This window comes from Pseudochaenichthys georgianus, chromosome 16 (genome assembly GCF_902827115.2).
Source record: "Pseudochaenichthys georgianus chromosome 16, fPseGeo1.2, whole genome shotgun sequence".
Classification (NCBI taxonomy): domain Eukaryota; kingdom Metazoa; phylum Chordata; class Actinopteri; order Perciformes; family Channichthyidae; genus Pseudochaenichthys; species Pseudochaenichthys georgianus.
The window spans coordinates 44867821-44890680 of NC_047518.2; the positions used below are offsets into that span (position 1 = coordinate 44867821).

Genomic DNA, 22860 nt, shown 5'->3' on the forward strand with positions numbered 1-22860 from the left:
ATAAAATAAAGATTTCACAAATCACAAACTGTGTTATAAAGAATCTTTAGACCCTCTGGGATAATCCAGTCCAGATTTGATGAGTCTAGGTCTAGTGGTTTCAGATCAGGACCTGGTCTAATGTGGTCTACATGTAAAAAAAGCACTGAAATCTCACTTTTTGTATTTTCACAAATAGAATAAAGGTTTCACAAATCTCAAACTGTGTTATAAAGAATCTTTAGACTCTCTGGGATAATCCAGTCCAAATAAATCGGCTATGCAGCGATTTAAGACGTTCAAACACGGAGGATTGTTCGCTCAGCGCTGTAAATTAAATGTCCCTTAACTTTCCCCTTAACTGCCGAATCGGATGCTCTGAATCGGAAGCCAACTTCAGCGTCGTCTTCAGGTTGCTCTGTGGCATTGATGGATGCACTGAGGAATATAGAGTGGACAACTCATTCTACCATCATGTAAAGAGAAGACACTTTCAACATCTTCTTGAAGACACCAGACTTTGCGACGCCACACGTGGAGATGAAAACCGACAGGAGGAAACCCAAGCACAGCAGCAAAAAGTAAGTAACGGCTGCTAACTCAGCTAAGATTGTTAGCTACAGTGGTTGGGCCACGTCACGTGCTTAAAAAACTCGGATACAGGGTTAGTTTCGTAGGTTTTGTGATGTTACAGATGGCGTTAGCCAATACTGATCAGCCTGGCCACATTTAGTTATTATAAACTATTAGCATTAACTAATCAATTTGCTAGGCTACAAGCAGGCGGCATCTGTCAACCATATATTATATGCTTATATATATATTTGTAATTCAGCAGTTAGCTATGTAGTGTTTTTGTGGGGATGAAAAAAACGTTAAAAAATATGCATTACGTTGGTAACGTTTGGCCACACTTGCTAAAACAGTAAATCACAAAAAATATGGTTTTCCACTTTTTCACTCTGCAAGATCCTGCAAGGTGCATGCATCACTGTCAGGATCTGCACATGATTGGTTGAATTCACAGTTTTAACAAATCAGAAATACATCCCAAATTCTTTACTCACTATTAAAGGTGGGGTAGGTACGTTTGAGAAACCGGCTCGAGGTACACTTTTTGTTATATTCCATGGAATGCTTTTAACATCCCGATAGCAATGAATATCTTAAGTGCTTTGACAAAAATCCATAAAAAAAAGTAATCTGTGGAAGCCGTAGTACTGTAAAAAAAATGTCATGGTTTTGATTTCCGGACTGAAACAATTTAATAGAGTGTAACCCAGACAATGGACAAAGTGCTACTGCTTACAGTTAGTAATTGTTGCTGAAATAACTCTTACCCCCAAAGTTTGTTTAATGTGAAAATAATCTTAGATATATAGGAATTCTATATTTAAATTGCTCTTTTAGTGAAGCTAAATTAAATTTCAAACAATCTTGTTTCTTTGATATGTTGTACACAGGACAACATTCAACATGATCAGCTTCCAGCCGACTCCAGCAGCAAGGATCAGAACCTTCACACACCTGACTCAGTCGAAGAGCAGATGGGCATCGACCAAGAAGGAGCTGTATGTTTTCTTTGTTGTTGACTATCTACTGAAAATTAAGGGATGCTAAATAAAGGTCAGGCCGATATAGTAGTGGCTAATATTGGCCTAGCATATCATTTACATATCAATATTATGTCAAAATATTTCATTTAAATTCACCAAATGATTCATAAAACCTAGAGGTATATGTGAAGATGTATTTCTATGTGCTGTACTAGCAAAACTAAATGAACACATAAAGAGGTAGAACGGCTTATTGTCTTATTGGAATACTAATGTTTGATATGTTTTGGTCAGAGTTACAAAATATTAAATTATCTATCTTTGCTCACCACATCTCACCAGTTTTTTATCATCAGATGTGCATACATTTAATGGTTATATATTTCTGTCACAGTGAGTAATGTTATACCTGCAAATGTCAAGTTACTACATTTTGTATATTGTAGGATCTGACAACACATGCCACTGCCTTCGTTATCAATGCCCGATCCAAGCATCGTCTGTCACAGGTAAGATGCTTCCTTACACATAATAATAATAATTCATTTATTTTATATAGGCGCCTTTCAAGGCTCTCAAGGTCGCCGTACAAACACATATAAACAAGATACACAATACCTAACACCAGCATAAGAAACATAAACAAGACAATGCAGTATATAACATATCAAATAAATAAAACAGAGGATGTGTGATGGATAACGATCAGGGTGGATATGCGAGTGTGAAGAGATATGTGTTGAGGCGTGATTTGAAAATGGGGAGAGAGTCAGTGTTGCGGATGTCAGGTGGGAGGGAGTTCCAGAGGGCGTGATTTGAAAATGGGGAGAGAGTCAGTGTTGCGGGTGTCAGGTGGGAGGGAGTTCCAGAGGCGGGGTGCAGAGCGGCTGAAGGCTCTCGACCCCATGCTGGTTAAACGGAAGGGGGGTGCAGCGAGGCTGAGGGAAGCAGAAGATCTGAGTGTGCGGATGGGTGACAGAGCACAGTATTTGGCTACTTATTGTACACAGTTAGCAGTTAATAGTGGTTCCCTGATGGCCACGTTCAGTCTTAGTGGCTATCCACTTTACTGTTGTGTCTATGTCATAAGCAAAACTGTATATCACATAAAGCTACAGTGATCATGATAATGTGTTCCAACATCAAAGATTGATCACATCACTTTCAATCTCTCATTTTCAGAAAGGCATGCATGACATTGTTGCTGGGGTGCAGCAGTATCACTCATCACTATTGGACAACCTCAGGACGCAGATGAAGGAAGCTCTAAAGAAGAATTCAGGAAGTACAACCAATCGACTTGAAAAAGATGCAATGGATATATTTGACAGTTTCATTTAGGGATGTCCCGATCACCTTTTTTTGCTCCCGATCCGATTCCGATCATTTGATTTTGACAATCTGCCGATACCGATTTTCCCCGATACGATCTTTATGCAATGCATTAAGAGAAAAAAAAGGTAACAGATAACGGCTGGTCATCCAACGCGATGAATTCAGCTATCTTGGCTGTTATTGTTTGGCCTTTTCTCTGTTCTGGGGCAGTTTCTCTTTCCTTTTGAAAGCCTCTGAAAGTGTCGGTTGTTTCAGTGCCGTTAGCCGAGTGGCCGCTGTGTACTCGTCGTGTTGTTGTTGTTTGTTTCTCAGGTAGCGTGTTAGATTGGTCGTGTTGAACGTAGCTCTGTTCTTTCCACCACGCGGAACCTCTGCCTTGCAAACATTGCATCTGGCTGTTCCACTGCCTTCGCTTTCAATTTTATAATACTTCCAAACTCCTGACATTTTCTCTGTCCCGACTCCCGAGTCACCAGCTGAACGTAGCCTCTCGTTAGCTTGCTGCTACTATTAGACACTGCGCCCACTCTGTTGCCAGATTTCAGAGAAATAAGCAACCAGGTCTGAAAACAAGCCCAAAGAAAGCAACACATACATGATGTTGTGTAATTTTAAACCAAAACTAAGTCCTCAGGATGACTTTAAGACGTGAACATGGTCATTTTTGTTTTGTAACATTAAATTAAAAAAAAATCCCAATCCCCGATTTTTTGAAAATCACGTGATCGGCTCCGATCCCCGATCACGTGATCGGATCGGGACATCTCTAGTTTCATTGACCCCTTTGCTAATGTTTCAACAACATGTCGCCAGAACAGTGTTATTAGGAAGCAGTTTTGTTGTGTGGATGCAGAGGACATTCCAATTGCTCGAACCATATGCAGGAAGAAACGTGGAGGATCAACAGATTTTGTCATCAAAGACAAATTATTTTATTATGTACCATTAGTCAAAAGTGTAGAGCAGTTCCTATTACATCCGAGGATTTGACTATGATTGAAGAGGGACCCCAGAGGTGCAGTGAAGGTTTTTTTCATGACCTTGTTGATGGTTCTCTTTTAAAATCTCATCCCTTATTTTCAGAGAAACCAAATGCACTGCAGATCATTCTGTATACAGACGAAATAGAGATCTGTAGTCCACTAGGATCCTTTGCATCAAAGAACAAGTTGTTAATGGTGTACTACACCCTCGGTAATATAAATCCAAAACACAGGTCTAAGCTGGCTGCTATTAGGCTACTTGCGATGGCTAAATCAGTAGACCTCCGTCAATCTGGCGTAGATGTAATATTGAACAGAATAAAGGAAGACATGGATGCATTGCACAGTGGTGTTAAAATGCAAACTATTAACGGGGAGAAAACAATACATGGTGCTATGGTTTCTCTCTGGCACAGCATGAACTCGCAGGGTTCAAAGAGGGAGTGGGCTTTGCTTACAGTAAGTGCAGACACTGTGAGTGTTCTTTTGAGGACATGCAGTCACAATTCAACGAGGATGCATATATTAAAAGAACATTGGAGAATCATGTCAGCAGTGTGATGAAATAGAAAAGGCTAGCACAGACTTGCTTCGCAACAGCCTTAGAACAACATATGGGATCAATCGAAGGAGCAAGTTAGTTGACTTCCCATCCTTTGATATTATTCGGCAAACCCCGCAAGACATTCTGCATGTCATTCTAGAGGGTATAGCTCCTTTGGAAATGAAATGTGTTTTGAATCATCTTGTTCAGTCAGGAGAGTTAAATCTGGACTCTGTGAATTCTTGGTTTCCCTTATTCGCCGCTAGATGTTAGAGATCGACCATCCCCAATTTCTCTGAGTACACTTGTGTCAACTGATGGTAAACTAAGGCAGTCATCAGGGCAATGCTTGTCCTGTTGAGGATATTGCCATTTGGAACATGTGAAAGTCAATGCATAAGTGCAGTTGGTAAGGACTTAATAGAGATTGTTCAAATAGTGTTTGCACCTGTTCTTACCATTGCAACTGTGTCAAGGTTAAAGTTACTGATTGAAAGTCATTTGAAGCATTGGAAGGAGCTTTTCCAGACCACAATGTTCCACCTAAGCAGCATTACATGATACATTTGCCATCACAGAGAGAATCATTGGGTCCCATGGTCAGACATATGTGTACGCGGTTCGAGTCTAAGCATTGTTTATTTAAGCAATGGGCCTCCAAGCTCAATTTTAAAAATGTATGCAAGAACCAAATATATGAAAGCTGCCAAATGTTGACCCTTCCAAGCACCCATTGTTTCAAATGAAAAGGAGATAGGTCCTGTATCTGAGGTTAGAGATCTACAATATTTACGTGGAGAATTGAGGGACTTCCTAGGTTTCAGTGAAATGAACCACGCTGTATCGGTGAAATGGCTTGTGGTAAATACATTACTGAGAAGTCCTTGATCCTTGCCAATGTACTAAATGGTAATACACCAGAATTTGGACTTGTCAAAAGCATATTTCTTGTTGATTCTAAGCTTTATTGTTTGGAATATCAGCCTTTTCAGTCTGTATGCTTTGATAGAAATGTTATGGCTTATCAAGTTGAGGTCCCACACCTTGCACAGGCCACTGAGTTAGTGGATGCCGAAAAGCTGGTTGATTTGAAAAGGGCCAAACCGATGTGCAAGTGAAATACTATCTTGGGGATGTAATGGAATTGCACAACAGTTCAAATGACTCATAGTGTGTTTCTTTGATATGATGATGTTGAAGCATTTACAGACTAAGGTCCTGACTTAGGATATGTTATTAGCAGATACAAATGTTAGCTGTTTGGATTCCAGATGTGTTTTGCATTATAGTTTGCAGTGTGCCTAAATAATCATAAATCAATAAATCATCTGTCTTTGTATAATACTGGGTCTTTCTTTCAGGTTGTTTTAAATGTTAATTACATAACATGTTATCAGCCATTTAGGTGTTTATCAACGCTGTTTATGTTTGCTAAATGCCCTTGGTCTGAATAATGTTACCGACTTTAACTTTTCAAATGAGAAACATAGTGCTCAAATACATGCTGAAAAGAATGTTCTTAATGCAGTAGTTTGACTTGGCTGGTACTGTTATTTCTGTATACTGCATTTCATGGACATACTTAATTGATGTACTGGGGTTTAGACTGACCATAAAACAATGAATTTAATTTGGTCAGATTATCTGTTTTTAATATGTTAAGAGATGAAAAAGGATAGGATGCTTGCAATAAGATATTCTGACTTTGAAAAAGCAGTTTTCTACTTATCAGTGTTGATCCAATACCTTTAGAATTATGGTATTTCTCAATTTAAACATGAATTTACTCAATCAGTATTAAAATCTCAAGAACAAGTAATAAAACCTTATTAAGATAATTAAGTAAAAAACACTTAATGGAAGTGAAATTCACTACTGAAAAAACTTCTTTGTAAGAGGAAATATCTTAGCAGACAAAATATAATCATGTTTTGTCTTGATTTAAGATATTTCATCTTAGTAAGATTTCAGTTTTTGCAGTGAGATCTGTGTCGCCATTGTAGAGCTTACAAAGAGTTACATTCTTGACTTAATAATAGTAGTAAATGCTTAATAGGAGTATTTCCAGCTTACTTAAGCCATACTTGCACATCTTATTTCAAGTAAGAGTCTCATATCATATAACTTAAAATAAGGGTAAATGGTCCTGAAATTAAAAAATCTAAAAGTTTATTTTGAGGGGAAAATATTGTTTTTGATCATTTTTGGCTCATTTCTGTAACATAAGATTTCCCAATTCTGGTCAAATTAAGTTCAAAATGAGTTCTCCCAGCTAGTTTCAAGATCTCATGTATCTAAATATCGCATCTTATTTCAAGATATCTTACCAAGCTAATGTTCACTTGTTCTTATGGCAGATATTTTTGCTCATAACAAGCGAAAACATCTTGTTTTCATTATTTTTTTATACTAGTTTTTGGAAGGGCTGTTTTTGCAGTAAAGTACGGTGTCGCGGTCGGCCCAAAACCCGGATGTGTGTGTGAAAGAATACCGGCGCTAACAGTTATGGCGCAGTTCCTCCTGCGCGGTTTAAGCGTGCCGTGTCGTGCTGGGCCCGTATTTTGGTTGCGTTAACACTATGCCTATCCGGCCCGGGGGTGCTTTTCCTCCTTTGTTCTGGCCCGACAAAATCTTGGTTCTATCGGGGCCAACAAGCGGGCCAGCAAACAGGCGGAGTATGCTAAACTAGAGAGAGAATCAGTGGCTAGGGGGCTACAACTACAACAAAATGAACATATTTTACGGTGATTTAATTGTAATACACGTTTCAAAATGATGCCGAAGTAACAACATACTGATACCGGTCAGTAAAAACTATGAATTAATGCTTACTTAGAGAAGTCTGCAACAAGACGGCAGGCCAAACACCTTTTTAAAATGCGTGTTTCTTAATGGAGTAAGCTAAGCTAACGCCGTGTGTGCTCCGACCGTCCACACTCACAACAACGGCCTATACAGACATTAATAAAGCAGCGACTGTATTCACCATGACACAGGCAGTCTGTGGTTTGTACTTGTTTAACTTCTGTCTAGTTTCTGAACAGATATGAGGAGCTGTGAGCCCTGAGTGCTAACAGCTAACGGCTGATGTTGGTTTTCTGTGGTTCGCATTGATTTTTGTAGTATGGAAATGTAGTGGTATTAAAATGGTCATTTTAATATTAAGAAAGAAAAGATAGCAATTATCCAACTTATTTATTATATCACCAGTAATTAAACCTCATGCTCACTTGTTTAACTTTTAAACGAGAAAGATCACATGTGTGAAACACGCGGTGTAACAAATGTGCATGATAAATGGGTGGCGATGGTGGAGAAGTCCTTAGGGAGTTGGCCTGGCAACTGGAAGGTCACCAGTTCAAGTCCCGGCAAGACCAAGTGCTACCGAGGTGTCCCTGAGCAAGGCACCGTTATATGTGTTTGTTAAATGTGACTTAATCCAATGGAATTAAAGGTAATATGAATTTCGTTTCAGGTGCATGAAGAATCGTGGAGTATTATCAAAGGTATGGTTCACACTTGCATGCCATGATACAACATTTCAAGTAAATGTTTTTGCACAGTTTGTTTTGCAATACAAAATGTGGTTATTACAGTATTTCTATCAACTTTTGTTTGTTAAAAAGCATGAATCGCGATGGTGCACCTGGAATCGAAGTTCATGTCCAAACTGGATGAATATACTCCTGGCCTTCTGAAACTGTTCCACTCCCAGGGAGGAGCCATGGGGTTGAAGTTGAAAGCTGTCCTTATCCAGGTACCCTTCAATGAATATTATTATCATGACAAAAGGAGGTAATGCAAGGCTGTAATTCTCACAAAAGAAGTCATAGTTTTCAGCTTTATTAAGATCAGTACTTACTCAGGTTTATAATGTTAATTTTAAGTTAACATCTTCAGAAATGTGTGCATTCAATTAGATTTTTACTCGAGGTCAGGCTAAAAGTCTACTTGACAATTTGAGCAACGACATAAGTCTGTGCAACAGAGTCCTGCAGAGAAGCATGAACATCTGCCTTTCTCACAGGCAGACTCTTTGCAGCTGCAGTGTATCACATGCAACACGCTGTCAGGGGCAGGATTTCTTGTCATCCAGGGTACGTGTAAGTTCCCATCCTCTATTTCCCAACCATATCCAGCAGGTGATGGAGCATTCATTTCTCTTTTGAGACAGGACCTCATTATTGCTGCCTGGTCATTTGCCCTTTTGCAGATGTTCATGCTTCTCTGCAGGACTCTGTTGCACAGACTTATGTCGTTGCTCAAATTGTGCAAATAAAAAAGAAACAGAGGAAGAGAACGATGACTGCCCTGACACTGACAGTGAGCAATAGGAATAAAAGAGCCTTCTTTCCACCTTTCTTAAGCTCTTTTCTGTTATTTTGGTTTTAGCGCCTGGCCGACGCGCTCACACATCACTCAGAGATACGTTTGTTTTTGGTACATTTATTTCCAAGTTATCGTATCTTACCAGACGAGGTTGAAACAGTGTTCGTCCTTTAAATAAACAAATAGTCTCTTCTCTGCAGTGCAATGCAATGCAGCGGTCAAAAACCGTGTGGCTTCAAAACCAAACTAGAACACAGAGTATAATCAGCAGGACTCTTTTAACCAGCTGAGGCAATCACAGCACCAATCAGCCGCTCCGCCCAGCCGTGGCTGCGGATCACGATCACCTGACACCAATCAATTATACTCCATTACATGTCCTTATTCTGTTTTGTACTAATAAAATAAACATTAGAAGAAAAAATACATGGATAAAAGTTACAGTGCAGTCTAAGATATGAATAGTTACATTAAAAGCAGCGACAAAAAGAAAAGTCTTCAGACTGGAAGTACTGCTTTTTATTGATCTAAATTACTTAACGTAACAAGTTAACCTTCTTCTTGGACGCAGCTATGTATGAAATCAAGTAATTTTAAGAGTGCATTTAACGTGTACAGGGTAACAACATACAGACAAAAAGTCCTCAGTCTAATGGAATCATCCACAAGCTCAGCCAATGAACCTAGCGATGCCAACATGGTAGTCCAGGAATGATAGTTTGATACATTTGAGTTTGATATACTTTATTAATCCCCGTGGGGAAATTGTTTGTAGCTGGAGTTGGCTGATAAACGCTGCTAGTCAATGTTGATTCGATGGTCAACTCTGTTCCCAGATAGTAAAACCTCTCACAAATACCGCGTATATAACGCAAATACCTCGGACTTAGTGATGTATTAAGACATATGACAAAACATGACATAAAACAAGCATACTGCACTGTTTAGAATCCATTTGGTCTGGTTTAGCGCAACCATGTAGGCGGCCATCTTTCACTTCTGTTGACAATATGCAGCTACCCAATTGGTGTAGCACGATCACGTGACGAACCGTGGCACTACTTTGGACCAAGATATTATTACGCTTTGAAGGGACTAGTTCAGCCAATAATTACGTGCATAGAAGAATTGGCAGGAATTTTAGCGACGAACTTTTTTTTGGTGGATAAGCATGACTCGTTCTTTTTTATGAACTAAAGATTGTGTAGTTCCACTTCTGTGGAGCGGGATTTCTTTTCGAGAGGACTTTTCGAGGTTCACCTTGCGTCCTAGATGTGGGAGTTGAAGGTGAGGCTAGAGTCCAGAGTGACGCCCAGGCTGCGAACCTCAGGGGAAGGGTGGATGGAGCCGCTTTCACTTTCGAGGTCCCTCCCTTGGATCAAGTTACAAAGTAGAACATATTACAGGAAGATAGAAATAGACATGTAGCTAAAAACAAGCACCATAAAGTTATTGAACTAAAGCAACACACATACAGTGTATGAAAATAACCCAATACAAATACAAATCCTGCATTTGAAGTAAAAATATTGTTAGTATTATCAGTAAAATGTTAATTAAAATGGTTAATAGTGCAGTAAAATGTCCCCTGCTGTACTTATATATCTGTTTTGGATTAATATGTCTGCTGTATTGAATGTGTATGTTGCATTTTGATGCCAAGATGTTTTATTTTAAATTTCTTTATTTACTTTTGTCTACTTTAATCTATACATCAAATCATCATATGCTATTCGATCATCATATGTTTGTCGGGAAGAAAGATTGTGTGCCATTTAAAGTTATAACAGAGGACACACACAATACAAATACACATAATTACAGCCTCAATACAGGGAAGATAAGTGGGTAGAGATTTTGAGATAGTATATGGGACGGTTCCAGAGGCTGGAGGACCACCTTGGTGATGATATTTGTTAATATCCTTTTTTATTAAGCAACATTTAGTGTATGTATGGCTCAAATCTTTAAAGTTCAATGTAAAAGTTTGTTTTTAAATATTTCTATTTTAGTTGTCGTTGTATTGTATTCATGTTTATTCCCGAGTATAAAACAGAGGATATAAAATATATAAGATTGTATTTTGAGATGGTAACAATTTGGCAAATAAAATGAGAGGGTATAATATATAAATAAGCATTCATCTGTTTGCCCCTTGCAATTTAGTTATTTAAATAGTTATCTATTGTATATATCACACTCTATTTACAAGTATTTACAAGACTTCTTCTTGCACTATTTTTATTTGTATTACTTTTTTATTTACTTTATTTCTTTTACTATTTTTATTGGTTTTATTTGCTTTATGTCCTATATATATATTCACGTTGCATCGTTGGGGGACTTACGTTTTTAATTTTCATATCTACACTGTAGCTACTAGCTACTGTGCACATGACAATAAAGCCTTGAATCTTGAATCCTGAATATAAAACTCATTTTCCCGGCTGTCCTTTCGGTTATCATTTCCGGTCCTGCGCACAAACGCCCGTCTCCTCCGTTGACAATGCAATTGTATTTTTTTTAAATGTTAAGTACTATGTGAATGCCTTTTTAAATAATATTGTTTTATTGTCTTCGTCTCTTTCGATACTTTGTCTGTAACAACGTAAAGTTCCCCTTTGTGGGACGAATAGTGGAATTCTGATTCAGTCCAGCAACTCAATTTCCCGGCTGTCCTTTCGGTTCTCATTTCCGGTCCTGCGCATAAACGCCCTGCTTGCCCGTTGAGCGTCAGTGTCATGACAACAGTACGATGGCTGCAAGATAGTGGGTGAGAAATGTGATTTGTGTGTGAGGAGGAACAACACATCGGCTTTTACGGACCGGCGTGTGCACGTGAAGGTAAGAGAACCTCGGGAACAAACCTGAGTGTGTTTAGTCACCAGCTGCGGGGATTTATATATGTATATATATAAGGCTGTTCTTATATCTGCTCAGTATCCAGGTAACTTGGAGAGCTAGCTAATTAGCTAAGCTAAAGTTAATTCTGCCGGCTTGACGTTAGCTGCGAGTTCAGATTTGTAACCGTCTGTATACAGCTTCTGAGGCATGTGTGATTACTTTAAGTGTTGGTATGCTCGGTCATATTGGACATATTTGCAATAACAAGAGTGTTCTTAGTTATAGAAAAATTAACCCACAGGTGTTTGGTCTTCAAAGATACAGAGGCTTTATTGTCGTATGCACAATAGCTATAGTGTAGTTGTTGGCATGTGTCGGCTGCTTTCTGTCTTCTATAAGATGGACTGTTAGTTATCCTCTTGTGATTCAGTTGCTCTGCTCGCAGTTGTGTAAAGTAACTAACTATATTTACCCAAGTACTGTACTTAAGTACAATTTTGAGATACTTTAGTATTTTAATTGAGATTTAATTAAATCAGACTTTAGTTCCACCTGGAGTAAATTCACTAGCTGCACCTTTACCAGCTTTGATAACACTTTAATGATCAATCATTATAAAACATATCATATATATTATTCTGAAATGGACTGTGGACTAGTGTAAACACATTCTGAAGATACATAGGAGAAGACACAGCTTGAACCATTAATTCATTTGAGTTGAAATACTCCTTACTTGTTATACACATATTTAAGTAATATTTAAGGAAAAAATACCTCTTTCCATATTGAAGTACAATGTGCCCATGTTTTTAAATATTCTGGTTATTTTTATTATATTATATTGCTGCAGGTCTCCCTTGAAAGAGAGATCGTTGATCTCAATGGGATTTTCACCTGGTTAAATAAAGGCTACAAAACAAACAACATATTTTATATTTTAGTTATACCTTTTTAAGTTTACATGAATATTTATATATTATTTAATTAAAATGTGTTGTTAATTGTATATTATTCTAACATTTAGCAACCCGTTTTCCCCTGGGATAATAAAGTATTCTGATTCTTACAGTTTCAACTTCCATTTGGACTTCAGATGTTCTTTTTTCAGATGCTTCTGGTGTTATATTTGGGAATGTTACAGGAAGGTCTTATTGATATATTGATATATAATTGTACAGCCGTAAACAGTGTTGGTCACTTTCCCTGAGCCTTCAGAGACGTCAGGGTGCCTTCAATCACAGAGGACTGAACGGGGTGCCCTGACAAAAACAACATGGACTAAGGTGGAGTTTATTGACCTTTTCTACCGGCGTAATGCTGGCAGAAAGCAAACAGAAAGATAGAAAGCATTATTAAAAGGCATGTTTTACATCTCATTGATTTAAAATAACTCATAACTGTTTAGGGCAAGTTGCTGCAACAGGTTGTGTCAAGGGAAGTGAACAAATCCATCAGCCTGTCAGACATAAAGCTGCTATAATAATAAGCGAGGAGTGCCGATAGCTTCCTGCTTCCCCCCCAGCTGTCATTAGAGAATTATCATTTCATTCTGCATCATTAGAAAACAATCTAACTACTCTATGCTTTTGGGACAATATTTTATTAAGTGTCTTCATTTCCTGGTTTGACAATAAAAGCATTGGTAGAGAATCTTTGTACATGCCTCTCTCAATATATATTCCATATTTTATTCCATTCTGTTTCTATGTAAATACTGCAATATTTTACTATATTTTTAATTATTTATAATATTTTGTAATGTTATTTTTTACGTCTGCACCATGACATCAAGTCAAATTCCTCGTACGTGTAAACCTACCTGGCAATAAACCTGTTCCTGATTCGGATTCAGAGCGTTTTAGAAGATGGTGAAATACTCCTTTCTTTGTGGCAGTGTAGATGGGAGGGAGGGCCTCCGTGGATTAGCTGCCCGTTCCACCTGCTCAGCATTTAGCAAGTAGCAAAGCTGCGTGCCCCCACCGCCCTTCTTATTTCCCTCTCGACTCTCACACTCAGGTCATGTGATCTGCTCTTCTGCTCTGCTATTGGCTGCAGATTGATTATCCAGTGTTCTTTCAGTGAACAGAGGGTTTGATTCTGTTCAAGCAGAAGAAATCAGATCTTCTATCGCAGACTGAACCCCATCGGTTTCAGTCTGCACCTTGACCATCACACTTAAACACACACACACACACACACACACACACACACACACACACACACACACACACACACACACACACACACACACACACACACACACACACACACACACACACACTCGCACACACACACACACACACACACACACACACACACACACACACACACACACACACACACACACACGTACTTACTATGGTTTGTGTTATTTGAAGCTATTTTACGTGCAGATTTGTTGCAGTTCTGAGTTTGTGTCTTCATGGTTGATACTTAAAGTCACTTTGGATCAAAGCATCAGCTCAATGAAATGTTAAACCTGCCAAAGGTTTACACAATATAGCCCTAAAATACTATTGGCATGTTCATTCTGTTTTTGCGATTATGATATAACGAACTACTGGGAGATATTGCTGCAACCACAAGAGCATCACACTGAAATGACTCTGAGCGGCAAGTTGCTAAAAGTGCGAAAAGTCTCAGTGGCTAGCCAATGTTCAACAATACGGAAGTCACACGTCTTCTTTTGGGAGTAGCTGTTCCACCATGGAGCTGGCGGCGGTTTCACTCAGACACTGTTGTTGCTATGTGGAATGGTATGGCGTCGTTACATGGACTAGTATGAATATTCTCCTTCTTCTTTCTAATACATATACAATATGCCATTATAACAATATAGTTTATTTTTGTCATAATAAAAATGATACATTTAAAAGGATTAGAAACAATATGCGAGCAGAAGAGAGAAAGTAATGCTTGCCCCCTGTAGTGGTGCCCGAGAGCAGTGTTTCTCACTTCTTCATACCAGGGACTACTTAATAGGGTTGCCAGAAACTGACCATGATCAAAATCGATTATTCGGCAGCCCTGGCGAATAATAATCGATTATTTTGGTTGAAACTAAATAATAAAAAAATATAGAAATAATAATAAAAAAAAATATAGAAATAAAATCGATTTTTAAAAATAATATTCGATTATGGAGACTGTAACGAATAATCGAATAATCGCTGGCATCCCTACTACTTAACCGATTAAAAACACACCTAACTCCACAAATATCCAATAGGCCTGCTTCCACTCCAACAGTATAACATATTACAGCTTGACCTTCTCAATATCGCCTCGTTCACACATTACATCAACAATACAAACACAACTACAGATTACATAAGCATTTTTTTCAAATGCGATTTAAAATACTTATGAAATGATGTGAATGCTCAGTACCTGTGAGTGAGCGGAGGATGAATGGATGAGTCCGAAAGAAAAGAGAAGAACCAGAGGAGGGTAGAAGGAGGGGGTAATTGTAGGCTGGGTGGTGATACAGCAGCGTGTGTGTGTGTGTGTGTGTGTGTGTGTGTGTGTGTGTGTGTGTGTGTGTGTGTGTGTGTGTGTGTGTGTGTGTGTGTGTGGGTGTGTGTGGGTGTGTGTGTGTGTGTGTGTGTGTGTGTGTGTGTGTGTGTGTGTGTGTGTGTGTGTGTGTGTCTGTGTGTGTGTGTGTGTGTGTGTGTGTGGTGTGTGTGTGTGTGTGTGTGTGTGTGTGTGTGTGTGTGTGTGTGTGTGTGTGTGTGTGTGTGTGGACAGCAAACACAAGCGCTGTCCTGTGCCTTCACTTTGTGTTGAGGATGTGGAATAGTTTTAAACACCGAGTGAATATCAAACAAACCACATGAGAAACATTCCACTTTGTCCGACTAATCTCAGGCCCAAACCGGTCTAACACCTCTAGAACGAGGCACCCAATTGACTATAAAAGCTGTTTTTCTGTTTCTTTTTTAACTCTATCAGCTAATAGCTTTGATTTCAATATTTTGCTACACATTTTAAATCAGTAGCGCTATATTTGATTTTATTGGAAAATGTACACCAAAGAGAAACAGACAGATGTAGGCACGTCACGTCTAACCATTTCCCTCCTGTCTTCTTCACTTCCTCTCTCCGTCCAATCAGAGGCAGCATGTCTCTGTTCAAGGCCCGTGATTGGTGGTCGGCAGCGCTTGGCGAGGGGGAGGAGTTCGACCAGGGATGCCTCTGTGTCGGAGACGTGGACAACAGTGGCACCGGACACGGTCAGTGTGTGGAGAGGAAGAGATGCACCTTTCCTGAGATGTCTCATCACACGGCTCGACACTTAAACATAAACAGAGCTAAATGTTTTCATTGTAGTTCATATGGTTGTGCACACAAAGTATATCATGATGTATGTTCGCAAGAAAATAACAAATATATCTTAAAGATCCAAAAGATCTACTGTGTGCTAACTTTCATGTGCCGCTCTGCTTTGAGTCACATTTCTCCATCCGAAAATCAAACCACTTTGACGCCATACTTTAATTAGAAGACCAGTTCCCTAGAGTTAAAACAAGCTAACCAGCCACAGCCAGAACATGGTAGGTAGGTGACGGTAAGTTCCGTTCTGATATATACAAGTCGTTTGTTATCGGGAATAAAGATAGAACATGTGGGACGGTTTGCTTTGACTTTATTAGTTTCAATAGCGCTGAATGCTTTTATTCACTGATGTGCCATTTGCAGTGCGACACTGACATGCTCTTCAATGTTCACGTGGAAAGGATGCCCGTACAATCTTTCTGTGATTTCGTCTGTTAAGATTTCTAATCCCCAAGTTTAAGTTTAAATTTAGCTAAATAGAGCATGGGAATGACCATTATATACTTCTATGAGAATGTTTTATGCCCTTTTACACTATAAACCTTGACATTAGAATATGTACCTACGGTATTTAAAGTGTTGATAACTAAATGATGTCCTGAAGACTTTGACGCTGAGCTGACTCCCTCCCACCAAATGCCTTCTTTTATACAATTGACTTCAGGTTGAGTAAATGACACTAATTAGTCGGCATTTCACTTCTCCAACTTTGTGTTGTTAAAGAAATATCTCGTTTTACCTTAGCAGCGACAGTGCTAGCACCTCACAAAGGGAAAGCGATGACAGGCTGCTGTTAGGCGTAATAACTTCCAACTTCCTAAGCGACCTTGGGTATCATGAAAGGCGCTATAGAAATCCAAGATATTATTATTACTATCCTGACTTATCTCATGTAGCATCTGTCACGCTTTTTGTTTACACCTTAACAGACAAGGTGGTGGTGGGCAGCTACATGGGGATGCTGCGGATATTCTCCCCAAACGTCAACAAGACCAGCGAGGGAGGTCCGGCTGACGCCCTGCTGCTGGAGGTCCAGCTTAAAAACGCCATCATCCAGGTGGAAGTGGGCAAGTTTGTCTCGTAAGTAGAATGCAACTCTGGAGAAGGCCATCGAAGGGTTAAAATAGATTGCCTTATGGTGGAATATACGTTGAGATTAGTGGTTTCAATCGATTTTATATTTAATCATGATTAATCACAAGTTTAAACTACAAGTACCTACTTGTATTCTGAGGGGGGATCAAACAAATACATGTGTGTTGTAATAAATAAATGCATGACAATCTGTTAGAGAAATCAAAGCGTTTTTTAAAGCTTCACTTTGAGGATTTCTGTATTGCTCTCTTGGACATAGAAAGTAGAAAGTAGTCGGTTTTTTACATTTATGTTTTTATTGAGTTTTCACAACAATAATAACAGAACAACAAGTGAACCTAAACAACAACAAATAATACACACAAATCAGTTATAAAATAAAGCACAATAAATACTAGTTGTCTTCAATATTCACACGTACCGTCCAGGAATGAATTAGTCATCACTTACTCATTGGTGTCAACCATGTACATTTTCCACGTTTCCCGTTTCCTATTGAAGGCATTCTCTTGGATTCTCAACTTTTCCGTGACAAAAAGATCTTGAACAATTTCCAGCCACTGCTCCCGAGTCGGAGCGTTCACATTAAGCCAATTCCTAGTTATAGCTTTCTTACTCGCTGCAAGTAAAACCGTAGTCAAATATAGATCGCCTCCCATCACAACACCCTTAATGATCCCGAGATACATCACCGGGCAGGTATTTGGGTTTCCTTATCCCATCATCATTTTGACAACGGCATTAACCTTCTCCCAATATGACCTTCTCTTCGTACAGTTCCAGAACATGTGCGAGTGGTCAGCCTCCATGTTCCCACGCAACCTCCAACACTGTGCTGCACACCAAGTTGCCTGCTCTTTATTCTGGGTGTTATGAAAAAGCGAGTCAGGCTCTTCCAGCAGAATCCCCTCCACACTAATGAGTTTGCGGATGCAAATTACGCCTCGAACATTTGAAACCATTCTTGCTCTGAAATTAAAATGTTTAACTCCGCTTCCCATTTAGCTTTTATGTAGATAGTCGATTCCCGCCTGTTTCCCCCCAAAGCCTGGTAGAAAGCAGAGATGATCCGAGAGCCCTTCTGCTGATACGCATCCACGATCCCCCCAGTTACAGTATCTAAAGATTCATCTGCATTCAGCCTCATCTCTTTTAAAAAATAGTGTCTTAGCTTAGTCCTTACCTCAAGTGAAGGAGTTCAAGTATCTCGGGGTCTTGTTCTCAAGTGAGGGAACAATGGAGCGTGAGATGGGCCGGAGAATCGGGCAGCGGGAGCGGTACTGCAGTCGCTTTACCGCACCGTTGTGACGAAAAGGGAGCTGAGCCAGAAGGCAAAGCTCTCTGTCTACCGGGCCGTGTTCGTTCCTCCCCTCAGCTACGGTCATGAAGGATGGGTCATGACCGAAAGAACGAGATCGCGGATACAAGCGGCCGAGATGGGTTTCCTCCGCCGGGTGGCTGGTGTCTCCCTTAGGGATGAGGTGAGAAGTTCGGTCATCAGGGAGGGACTCGGAGTTGAGCCGCTCCTCCTTCGCGTCGAAAGGAGCCAGTTGAGGTGGTTCGGGCACCTAGTTAGGATGCCACCTGGGCGCCTCCCTAGGGAGGTGTTCCAGGCACGTCCAGCTGGGAAGAGACCAAGGGGTAGACCTCGGACCAGGTGGAGGGATTATATCTCTTCGCTGGCCTGGGAGCGCCTTGGGACCCCCAGTCAGAGCTGGTTGATGAGGGGAAACGAAAGTTTGGGGCTCTCTGCTGGAACTGATACCCCCGAGACCCGACCACGGATAAGCGGGAGAAGATGGATGGTGTCTTAGCAGCATGTATCTAAAATAATCCCTGTCTGTAATACCGTATTTTGCCTGTAAATCCTGAAAACCCATCAATTCACCCTGTTCTGAAACTGTACACATTGCTGTTATGCCCTTTGGCACCCATTCTTTAAATGCTGGATCGTACACCCCTGGTTTAAAATTGGAATCGTATGCAAACCACCTCAGCGCGTGTATCCCTCTCTTTAATTTGTATTTTGTTACTACAACATTCCAGACCTCTACTGTAAACGCAACTATCGTATTCATTTCACCTCTCAGAGCCCTCACCAAATCATCTCCCACCAAGGCCTGCATGTGTGACCCTGCACCTCCCTTTCCATCCAGACTCTCAATCGGGTCTGAGCTGGGCTGCATAGAAGTATTCCCTCACATTTGGTAAAGCCATCCCCCCTTACTTTTAGGCAACTGAAGTGTCGTAAATCGTATTCTTGGTTTTTTACTATTCCAAACCAATCTAGAAATCATCCTGTCGCAGGTTATGGATTTCTTTTGGGGAACATCAACTGTAAGAGACTGAAAAAAATACAGCAGCCTCGGTATGATATTCATTTGAACCGTTTGTATTCTGGCACTGAAGTCTAAAGGGCGGGTGGACCACCTTTCTACATCCTTTCCGATATTGTCATCAATTTTGTTATAATTGGCTTCAAACAGGTTGGAAAGTGTTTTGGTTGTAGTTACACCAGGATAGGTCATTGCTTTGGAATTCCATTTTAAGTTAGTCTAATTTGTTGGGATGGGGAATACTAAATGGGAGAATTTGAGTTTTTGTTACGTTCACTTTATACCCTGAATAGTAACCATATGTGTCGAGTAGGATCATCAGGTTTGGGAAGCATGCATCTGGTTGCTCAAGAAAAACGACCACATCATCCTCAAAAAGCCCAACGATATGATCCCCCCCCCCCCCCCCCCCTATATTGACACCCTGCAGATCTTCACTCTGCCTTATTGCTTGCGCCAATGGTTCAACAAATAAAGCAAAGCGAGTAGGAGAGAGACAGCAGCCCTGTCTAGAGCCTCCAACCACCCCCTTTGTATGTGCATTGTCTACAATATGGAGAGTCCTTCTGATATTGTCTTGTGTTTGGCGCCCTCTAATGAATCCAGTTTGATCTTCATGAATAAGATCTGGCATAAAAGTCTCAAATCTTTTACAGATGATTGAGGCAAACAGCTTGTAGTCCACATTTAAAAGAGAAATTGGCCTATAATGTTTACCTCCTTCGTGCAAGTTTGATAGAGCTCTGGTGGGAACCCATCGCTGCCCGGTGATTTGCTGCTCTTCAGCCTACCGAGTGCAGCTTCCAGCTCTTCAACCGTACATTGCGACCTAATGGTGTCATGCTGTATCTCACCTGTAGATGGCAGATCAAGCGAGTTAAGGAAGTTTCTTATTGTGCTTTCATCAGCTAATGGTGGATTAGAGTAGAGTGTCTTATAGTACTCTTCAAATATTCTTCCTATCTCATCTGGCTCATACAGTAGTTGATTGGTTTGGGCGTCTGACCAGGAGTCTAGCTGCTTTTGAGCCTGATTCGTAATAAGACTGCTTTAAAAACCACGATCTCATTTATCTCCCCCCCTTGTTTCCTTCATTTGTTGTGATGCCGATTGATCCCCTGTACTCTTACGCTTTGTCTCCATTTCTCTCAATGTTTCTATTTTCTATTTGTATGTGGCCTTTTTTGTGATGCTGTTCGGGTGATCAGCTTTCCACGGAGAACAGCCTTCAAAGCATCCCACAGTATCCCAGGGTCCACATCCCCATTATCATTCTCCTCTATATATATGTTCTATCTCTTCCCTCAACTGTTCCACGGTCGCCTTAGTATTCAAAACACACACATCGTATTCTTTTGTCTACTATTCAGATTTATTGACAAGCTAATCATATTTATGATCCTAAAATCTGCCACCCCGATTTGACACTCTGTGATCCTCTGACTTTCACCCGTATTTATTAAGAAGTAGTCAGTTCTGGAGTACACAGAATGGGGTACTGAATAGTGTGTATAATCCCGTTCTAGAGGGTGAAGTTCCCTCCACATATCAATTAGTCCCATTTCCTGCACTGACGCATTAACACACTTGGTCAGGTGCTTCTTGCTATGTGTGTGGCTTGTAGTGTATATGGTATGGTTCAGGACCACATTAAAATACCCTCAGTCTCTAATGCAATGACGTCAAACAGAGTTTTAAAAATAAATGTGGGCATATACATTGACCAATGTCACCACTGCATTTTCAAGTTTCCTTTCACTAATACATATCGTCCCTCTTTGTCCCTACTCCCTAACTTCTTTATGAAGTTCAAATTGAACTGCATTTGAAATAAGGATAGCCACTCCCTTCTTCTGGCTATGTTTGTAAGAACTATAGAATGTATTTTTAAAACCAAAGTTGAGGCAGATGAGTGTCTTGTAAAAATAGTACTTGGGCCTTTTCTTTTTTCAATTTAGCCAGGACCTTATTATTCATCCCATTTACATTAAGTGACACCAATTTTATATTATTGTACGGCATTTAAATGACCTTATCCTTTGCATTCACAAAACTCAAGACAACTGAAAACTACACAGACCTGAACATCTGGCCTACATGTAGTGAACGTAGAACGTAAAAAGAAAAACATAGACTTCCAAGGTAGGGTGATTCCTCGCCACCCGAAGTCCCCGTTGGCAGGAAGAGGGGAGAGCCTCCTCCTGGAGGGCCCCTCACTAGAGGTGAAAACACGCAATCTCACGCATCCTAGTAGTTCAACGGCATTCGATAACACTGTTGTGAGCTAACGGAGCAAACAGAGCTTTGAGCGTCTTCCATCTCTGGGGAATTCTGTCTTTCTAGTTTGTCACCTTTATTTTGACTTCTAGTTCTCTTTCTCATTCCAATACAAATTACATCGATTTGTATATTAATTGGCGAGTTAAGCTGCCATCTCACTCATCTTGGTCACCGGAAGTCCTTGCCTATACATTTAAATCTCACCCAGATTAGTTCGATAGTGAGTAGGCATATCGAAGAAACCAAATGCCATAATGTAATTCAGACATGTTGTGCTTTGCTGGAAAGACAGTTCAACTATCGTTTTATCCTACGTTCCATCTGTGAGCTTTTTAAAGCGGAAACTTCCATTCAACACACTGGGGGATAACTTCTCAGTCTTGGAGCTATCTTCGTTTTCCATGTGGTGAAATCCACAATGTAACTACAGGACGAATTTGGGGTTGAACTTGGTAACATGATTATTATGTATAACACTTTTCAGATTCACTGAGTGTAAACACGCTAACGTTGGCAGCGCTGGTTGTTATATTACCTCTTCCCTGTGAACATCTTTTTTAAAAGGCACAGTTAATGCAATTTATGAAAAGACACCGGATGATGAAATAAATATCGGATTTTTTATTCTGATTTGTAGTAAAGGTTTAAGTTTTTTTTGTTTAACAGTACATTATGTGACAATTTTGAATGTTATATCTCAGCCAACTCAGATAGATATGTTAGTGGGTCGAGTAGGGTTGTACCAAATAGTTTTAAAGCTTGAAATTCATTCATAACGTCAACATTTCCAGCCTTCTTTTTTATTTCACGTAAATTGATTGTGATTAGGCTTCAGTTATATTTCTCGTGCTGGTTATTATTCCAGTGGTGGCTGTATAGGATTTAAGATTTAAACATTTATCTCGAAAGCATTGTAAAGTCCAAGGGTCGAAAATAATAAAACAAATATTTTCAAAGGGAGCGGTATGCATTGATAATGTATATTCATTAAAGAATGTTCATTTAATACAAAAACGCATGTATTTAATCCAATGAAACATAAAAATAACCTAAAACAAGAACATACAGCCTTAATTTAGACACTAAACTCCTGATATCAAGTGTTGTTAGCTCTTACACCAGGATCATTCAGGGTGTTGTGTAATCTCTCTCCTTCCCTTCAGCCCTCTTTGCTGCCTTGCTCTACGTGAGGCTGTTAGTAGGGCAACTTAGCATCAGCTTAATGTCCTCTGCCAGGTATA

At 39.8% G+C, this 22860-nt stretch overlaps 1 protein-coding gene across 1 annotated transcript; it reads left to right on the forward strand.

Annotated features, from left to right (window-relative positions):
• Positions 1-11485: 11485 nt before the first annotated feature.
• On the forward strand, positions 11486-16992 carry LOC139435422 (protein PTHB1-like). The gene is made up of 3 exons (XM_071206092.1): positions 11486-11570; positions 15687-15805; positions 16838-16992. Exons 2-3 carry the CDS (start codon positions 15694-15696, stop codon positions 16990-16992), a joined length of 267 nt encoding a protein of 88 aa, XP_071062193.1. The 5' UTR covers positions 11486-11570; positions 15687-15693.
• The last annotated feature ends 5868 nt before the right edge of the window (positions 16993-22860 follow it).